At 40.8% G+C, this 8,502-nt stretch overlaps 1 protein-coding gene across 1 annotated transcript; it reads left to right on the top strand.

Moving 5' to 3' along the window:
* Positions 1–1,746: 1,746 nt before the first annotated feature.
* arl6ip1 (ARL6 interacting reticulophagy regulator 1) lies at positions 1,747–7,987 on the top strand. The gene is made up of 6 exons (XM_074697569.1): positions 1,747–2,090; positions 3,046–3,179; positions 3,719–3,838; positions 5,022–5,139; positions 5,556–5,640; positions 7,020–7,987. The coding sequence occupies exons 1-6, from the start codon at positions 2,055–2,057 to the stop codon at positions 7,136–7,138; spliced, it is 612 nt and encodes a 203-aa protein (XP_074553670.1). The 5' UTR covers positions 1,747–2,054; the 3' UTR covers positions 7,139–7,987.
* The last annotated feature ends 515 nt before the right edge of the window (positions 7,988–8,502 follow it).

Below are 8,502 nucleotides of genomic sequence, written 5' to 3'. Positions count from 1 at the left end.
CCTCTCTGTCCTCCATTACGGCCCAGTGTAGTCCGTCACCTCTCCTCCATAGACTACAGTTTCTGTCCACCCACACAAGAATGGTGCTGTTTGTATAGAAAGCAAAAACAAAGTTTAATTGCTACTAAAGTTAGCACTCCAGTCTCTCTGCCCTCCACACACACACACACCTCTGCAGGTGAGGGGTTTCTGCAGGGTAGTATACCACTTCTCTAAACACATTAAAGTCAAAGAAGACATAGAGGAAAACTGTGAGCCCTCAGTGTCTGTGTGAGGATGTAAAGAGAAAAGAGACAGGATTTAATAGACAAAAAAAAAAAGAAAAAAGAAAAAAAGAAAAAAAAAGTTGTTAACCGGGTTGAATCATGCTACCAGGCCCGTAATGCTGATTTTCTCCAGCTGGTGGCGCCACAATTCAACAGATATTCATTAACATGCACACAGTAATGAGATAGACCGGACTACGTCTCTCAGTTATAGTAAACAAAGCACGTCATGAATCGATAACAAACAAACATCTTTGAAAAGTTTTACAGAAAAGTAATAAAATTTCGCCCAGAGGTAATTCATGTGGGACTCACAGTTGGTTGATATTAGATGGTGCAAGGCCTGGTTATGTCCCTTTCAATTCTGTCTTTCAAATAAAATACGAGAAGTTCATTTTAAAATTTTACATTGATTTACCCTTGTAACAAATCTATTTCCAGATTTAATGATGTAGATGAAATGTGTACCTTTTGCGAGCGTGAGCCAGAGACAATTTTGCATTTGTTTTGTATTTGCCCATCATCATCTGTGTTTTGGGGGGACGTGGAGAAATTTGTTTATGATAAAACTAAACAATACATAACAATCAGACCCAAAGATATTATTTCAAAATTTGAATGCAATGACAAATCAATTTGCTAAATAGTTAATCTAATTATTCTCATGGGTAAGTTTCATATCCATAAAATGAAGTTCTCCAAGTCCCTACCTAATTTTCGTATTTTCACAAATTAATTCTATTTTTATATAGACACCTTAAGAGTAATGACTAACAAGAAAAGTGAACACACACTGCTTTGCCTAAACAATTCATTTTCACTGACCCCAAACCAAGAAGTGCCTTAATTAATACATTCATTATGTAAAGTACATGTACTTATTTATTTTATTTCAACATTTATATTTTATTTTTCTTAATTTATTTTCTCTTTATATTTCCCCATTACGTCTTTCTTAATATTCTGATTGTCTGTAATTTGTTATCTGTTAAATAAACATTGACATTTAAAAAAAAAAAAAAAAAAAAAAAAAAAGTCATGAATCAATTAATATTTGAAAAATGTGTCATGGTGAACACACTTAATACTTGATGAATTCGTCTTTTTAAAGATGATACTGGAAAAAATGCATTGTGTGACATGTCTTTTATGTAACCTTGATGGAAATACACCCTAACTATGTAGTTTTAATTATTTTTACGGGTTTGACAGGTATTCGTCCTATAAATAGTAGGCTATATAATGTGATCCTAAAATGACATTCAATAACCATTTACTTTGGTGGCAGTTTAATCCTAAATTTGCATTTCTATCAAAATTTATTTTAAGAAAAGTTTTAAAAACTGGTTTACTCACAGGTATAGGCAGTGCGAAAATCCAACCAATCTCAAACGCTCTTTCGTTCACACCTGTTCTCTATTAGTCTAATTACAGCTCTTGTTCATATTTCTACCCGACAAACCTCATTTCACCGAACGTTCATCATAAGACGCATATAAAACAGGTTTTTGATTGTTTACTCGCTTCAGTTTTTAATAACAAGGCGTTTGATATCGTTTTAAAAGCGGGTGTCTTTGAAATCTGAATGACGTAAACTACATTTCCCAGAAGGCACCTGGCTGTTTTTGACGCAAATCTTGAGATAAAGACGTCCTGTTACAATCCAACGGTTAGAGACGCCAAAGCCAGCGAAAGAGGCGTGTGTGCAGCAGCCTTGTGGGTCCTTTTACAACTCCAATCAATAGAAATTCAGTTTAGATTAACCTCACCGAAACTGGTTCAGTAGCGATGGCTGACGGTGACAACAAAAGCGCGAACATTCTGGTGAGCATTAAATGTTTTTCCCTCGTATTGGCGTGTGAATTTGAATCCCTCTGTCCGTTGTGGGTGTGTTTGTGATAGCATTGTTAACAAAGACTGGCGTTGGTTATCTTCACACTATCGAGGATTGTCTCAGTTCGAGCATTTTGTCAGTTATACTTAAAGTGTAAAGCTAGCTTTAATTGCTGCAGCCGCGTAACTGCAACGGCGACCGCAGCTAACGCATGCTAGCTGCTAGTTAGCCACTTAGCTTGCTAATCTACAGTCTGTGGTCTTACTCTTTTAGCTTTAGCAAAGGCGGCTGTGTTTGTAATCTTGCCAGTCGGCCCCGAGGCTGACTTGTCTCCCCTTTGCTCTAAAGTATTTTCTAACGTTTCATCCAAGCGGTCTTCATCAGACAAGCTACTCTCATGTATCATAACTAGCATGAATTAGTTTACTGTAAAACAGAAGGTTCCGGTATCACTGTCCTGCTGTTCTCTTATTACGTACGCACCCCAGACCACAGGCCAGATTATACTTTAAATTTAAAATGTGATGAATTTTAAGGAACGAAGCCAGCTTGATGTATTTATAAAGATGTTATATTGAGTGTCATTTGTGGAGAGAGCATCCATATTCCAAAACCACAGTGACAGTATTTCAATATTTATGTTTTGTAAAATGACACTTTTAGAAATGTAGGGTAGAGAGCACTGTGCATGCATGCATGCACAGATAGCATGTCTCCTGTTACAAACCCATGAACAGATAACTCAGTCCACTCCCAAAGTGAACTCATGTTACAGAAATGTTCACTCCAAACAACATGTTTCTGTTAAAAGATGTTCAAATATGTGGGTTTAGTACCTGTGTCTAGTAATTATGGCCAAGCTGAGGTTTTTGTTCATTCCTAATACTGATCAGATGTTGTTGAATGTCAGTTCTAACTCTGAGTGATGTTTCATCTCGTCTCTAGGCTCAGGAGACAGCCCAGCTGGAGGAGCAGCTGCAGGGCTGGGGTGAAGTGATCCTGGCTGGAGATCGCGTCCTGCGCTGGGAGAAACCGTGGTTCCCTGGAGCTCTGATGGGTGCAACCACCGTGTTCTTCCTGTTAGTATATGTGGCAGACCTGCATCACAGGCTTACACACAGCTGGGCTCATAGCTGGCATAGCACACATTTCCTTCCTCCGAGCAGTGAGACTTATCTGTATCAAGATGAAAGCACGAAGTATCTGCACTAAGCCAAGCTGCTATATGATCAAACTGTGATTCACAGACAAATAAGATCACCAGGAAACCGTCATGTTAAGCTATGCTACAATTTGCAACTAAAAGCCTGGAGAAGAAAAGTTTTGTTGATTATAGCAGATAATATTTGTAAAATGAGGTGAAGCAGTAACATTCATTTTTTCCACCCCCAAATGCTCACACCCTCCCTCTTAACCCCTGGTTCAGTCAGTCTCTGTGTGGTCATTCAGTATGGTCTTTGCAGATAGCATACAGCTCCAGTGTGCGTTTTCCGGGATCTTTCAGCCAGAAGGAGAAAATAAAAACTTTTGAATCATGCAAAAATGTTCTCGTTTCATTTGAGCACTCAATGAAGTGATGGTTCCTGACTCTAACTGGCTAACTGTCTCCCTACCCCAGGTTGATTTACTACTTGGACCCTTCAGTGCTGACCGGGCTGTCCTGCACTGTCATGCTGCTCTGCCTTGCTGACTACCTTGTGCCCACTCTCGCACCCAGAGTCTTTGGCTCCAACAAGTGGTAAGAGACTGAGAATTGAAGTCACATCGATGTGGAGAAAACGAAATAGTTTTCCAGTGGATCTCCTCGACCAGCTTTCAGAAATCATCACCATTATTCTATTCTGAGATAATTTTTTCTGATCTTAACTATTACACTAGGTTTGGTGTGAAAGGGAAGTTTATCTTCGTACAGACTTCTCCTTCTCCTTGCTTTCTCTTTTATACTGCTTAATCAAGCACATACTGCTACATCAAAGAGCTTTGACTTTAAACAGTGCTTACTGAACATCCACCCGACTCAGCAGCGTGTCTGTGGTGGTGATAATCAGACACCCTGGACAGGATAGAGTGACAGGCAGGGTCTGCTCAGGAAAGAGCTGCAGCCTCAGCTTAAGTTTTCACACTTTGCATTCAGTGGTGTGAGCAGGTTAAAAGCAGCAGCCTTTTGTCAGCATTTAGCCGCGGTAGAGCTCAAGTGTTAACCTATTCAAGCACATGAGTTTAAGAATCAGCTTTCTGTCTTCAGGCCAAGGTAGTGTAGATCTGGTTTAAGATTGTTTGATTTAATACAGCGTGTCTAAGGCTGCACACTCACTGAGCATGCAGCAGACACACACACACATCAGTAATGTGTGTATGAATGCTGGGTAAAAAGAGCTATCAAAGTCTGGTCACGGTCCCTGCTTGGCTCCCTGACAAGGACGGAAATAGGAAAGGATGGCTAAGCAGAAATGAAGGCCACTTCACCCAGCTGCTCCCCTCGAGTCAAGTTCTTCAGCCCTGCTAGTCTTGTATCCCAATTGTCCAGCAACACTAACAATGAATCTGCCTCCTCATACCAGAAAGGTGGTTAGAGAGAAGATGGGCAGTTACATAAACTCAAGAAAAAAAACTACAAAAATAAACCTTTTGCAGCAAATGTCAACATTTTGAAAAGGGATTAATTGAGTCTTTACTGGAGCTCTTGTTTTGTGTTGCATCTAAATCAACGGCATATTTTTTTGCAACTGTCTGCCATGCATGTTTATTTTCTTCAAGATGTTGATCTGAATTTGACAAACCACTATCTGCTTCCTTTTCCTGAAGTGTGGTTGGTAACTGAAATGGCCTCCTTTTGACCCCTTTCTTAGTTGTCCGGTAACCTCCTTTTCTTGGGTCCAGTTAGTTTTAAGTGTTAAATCCTCGACCTCTTTGTTCGGCAGGACCACTGAGCAGCAGCAGCGTTTCCATGAGATCTGCGGTAACCTGGTGAAGACTCAGCGCCGCATTGGGGGCTGGTGGAAGCGTCTCTGCGCCCTCAAGGAGGAGAAGCCAAAAATGGTAAAAGAAAACACAAAGATTAATCCATAAAGCTTTAAGTTAAGTCAAGAATCTGCTGTAAATGGAGCTCTCCTGTATGTTTATTACAATGGGGGGTTTTTCCTCAGTGCTCTAGATAAAAATACCCTCAGCTGATTTGGCTTTGCTGCTCCACTTAGCAGCCCTCAAAGTAGGTTGCATGCCATGATAACCTGGTTTTCACAGCAGGCCTTAACTCTGTTAGACACTCACTGAAATCACATTCCTGAGCTCAATGATGGCTTTATTGGTTCATTTTAAATGCCCGTGTATGTTCTGCTTGTATAAACTGAGTTATGCTCATCTGAGGAAATGACTGATGTTGTGTAATGTGATTTAAAGATAGTCAGGCAGTCTGTTTGAGTCGCTCTGGGTTAAATGTGATGTCTCCTTTACAGTACTTTGCCTCAGTGATCAGCAGCTTGCTGGCAGTGGCTTGGATCGGACAGCAAGTGCACAACTTGTTCCTCACCTACTTGATCGGTGAGTAAATTTCAGAAAACTCATTTTGACACTCAAGCAAGAAATTCCTCTGTTTGCAGAATCTTCCTGTGTTGTTTTCTGGTTGCCTTTGAGACAGTAAAAACAATGTGAAGTAACTGGATGTAGTGTTTGCTGACAGAGAAGTTCCCAAGGTTTCGAACTACACCCTCAGTGAGACGTCTCAAAGTGAGGCTATCAAATCCTTTTGATCCAAGAGACGTGTTTGATCAGGATCCTGTTTGTCAGCTGCATTACCGAGTGTTTGTTTGACTGCAGGTTAAAGATGTGACCATATTGGCTCACCAAAAACAGGAAGTGATAGTTTTCTGTGTCAAATGTTGCTGCGTGTCACGAGTTTGCCACTGATGGAATTTCATTAGTTGACAAACAGCAGATGCAGAGGTTCAGTCTGTGGTGTCATTCAGGAGTCGTTAAACTGCTGCCTCTCTGCTTTAGACAGTGTTTCTTTCTTCCCTTACCCCATCACATGGGATACCAGGCTTCCTGGTTGTATGACTCAGACAAGCAGCAGCAGCAATGCAGATCGATACCTGAGGCAGTTACAGGAACACAAGTCTTTAATCAACATGCATGTCCTCATCACTGAAGATGTAACGGGAAGTTGGTTAACTCTTTCCTGACAAAAACATAACAGACGCGTGGCTATGACAACCTCTCACTGAGTCTGATGCGAGCTGAAGACAGTGTTATCAGTCTTAAAGCAGCTCAGAGGAGCCTGAGGCAGAGTGACGGTTGGTGAATCAGCAGGTTTCCCAGCTGCCTGAGAGCCAATCATTACACATTATATAAGCTGAGATAAGTGACGTGTTCAGAAACCATAAAACAGAGATGACTTCAGCTGGCGCATGACTCTGAACAACACAGTGTTCTCTTGTTTTAATCTCAGATGAATTTTCTCTCTAGGTTTACTTGGTTTCACTCTGCTTCATATTTTAAAGGCTTGATCCCCCTGGTAATGCCTCCTATATTAAAATCTGAATCCTCACAAGCTGGTTTGACAGGCGAGAAGCTGTCTGAGGTGAAGGGAAACAGGTTATGTTCATTTGCTCACAGCTTCATCTATGTAAGGTGATATCTGCCGTCGGATGAAGATTCCTCAGGAAGGGTGAAAGTATTTTGAAAGTGGAAAAGCTGACTACTTCTCCCTTCCTCTTCCTCTCAGGGTGCTGATGGAATGTAAAACATCCTTTTTTTGTTTGATAAGAAATCAGGGTGTTTTCTTTATGATGCAACTTTTTCCACTTGCAAACAGTTGCGCTTTCATACAAACCTGTTGAGCATTTCGAGCCCAGAGCTTATTTTATAGACTTGAGAGTTTAATGTGTTGCATGCTGAAGCTTTTCATTCTCATTCCTCAGTGAGCTTCTTGTTGCTGCTGCCCGGTCTGAACCAGCACGGCATCATCACCAAATACGCCGGCATGGCCAAGAGGGAGATCAACAAACTGCTCAAACAGAAGGAGAAGAAGAACGAGTAGATGGAAGTGTGGACGGGAGAAACTTTGAAAAATATACAACAAAAAGAAAAAGAAGGTGGAAGGAAGTTACTTGGGGAAGAGATGAGAGCAGAACGTTAAAGGAAGCCTCCCGGTTCTTTGGTCTTGCCACAGAGGAAGACAGTTTGTTTTTTCTTCACATTTGATAAGTTTAATTTCTTCCACCCACCCTTTGACATTTAGACGTCATCACTCACTTTTTTGGTTCTGTTGTGAATTTTAAGGCCATGCATGAAGCCACCACATGAAAGTTATCTGCGTCACATGTTCACATGAGCTGACACTTAAAAAAAAAAAAAAGACACACACAAAGTTCAACTTCCCTTTTTGTTCCTTAGTTCAAGTGCGCTTCGTTTAAGACGTCAATGATGCTTTCAGAACATTCACTCTCCTTGGACAAAGTGACTACTGAGCAGTTCTTGTAGCATTACTGCCTCATTTTAACCTCTCAGATCCCTCACATTTAGTTTGTCACTTAAGAACAGGTCAAGTACGTTTTTATCTTTTTTTTGGCTTTATTTAAAAATAGCGCTTAAAACAAAACTGGAATTAAAGCAGAGCCCTCCAGGAGTGAAACTGTGTTCAATACAAGCTGACTGCTGTACCGCTGCTAGCTGGACTCTGGTCTATTAGCTCTTATCTAAAGCCCCACAGTGTTACTTAAGTGGGTGCTCTCTGTAAATAGGCCTACACCTTATTCTGTCCCTGTCAGCCATCTTTTTCTCTCTTCTTGATATTTATCTGTGATCCTTCCTTTCAAGTCTCGACTGTCCTGGTCTGATCACTGTCTTTTAACTCATTTCTGGATTTGTCTGTTTGAGATCTTTATGAAAACCAATAAAGTTTGATTTGAAACAAAATGCTCCAAGTCCTCCATGCATGACTGCGTTATAATCTTATCTTTTGTGACAGTATGTTCCTTTTTGCCTTTCTGGGTACAAAAAACATTTCGACTCTACTGATATATGTATCTGATGAAAAATCCAGCAGGTGTTTGAACCGCAGGTATAATCTGCCCTATACTCCTGAATTTGATTAGGTGATGTAATTTGCACATCTTGCATGACTCAATCCTTTTCCACCCTGTTCCCAAACTAAAGACATTGGGTTACCTGCTACTCTGACTGAACAGCCAGTGCTGCAAGTCTGACTCAGCATGAAGCAAAGAATCATTATTAGACTTTCAAAGTGCCCATGATCAAACCACACAGGAGTCATTGCTGTGCCAGTTCAATACATTTCATGGTAATGTGTTGTGCAGTCATTGTTGTGTGTTGGTATAGTCTTTGTGCAGAGCAGACAGTTTCCTGCAGCAGCTGTAAACTGACCTGCAGTAGCAGAGGCAG

This window comes from Halichoeres trimaculatus, unplaced genomic scaffold (genome assembly GCF_033239565.1).
Source record: "Halichoeres trimaculatus isolate MK-OKI-2021-1 unplaced genomic scaffold, fHalTri1.1 fHalTri1_scaffold_20, whole genome shotgun sequence".
Taxonomy (NCBI): domain Eukaryota; kingdom Metazoa; phylum Chordata; class Actinopteri; order Labriformes; family Labridae; genus Halichoeres; species Halichoeres trimaculatus.
The sequence above is the reverse complement of the archived record's forward strand: the minus strand, read 5'-3'. Positions and strand labels throughout refer to the sequence as shown.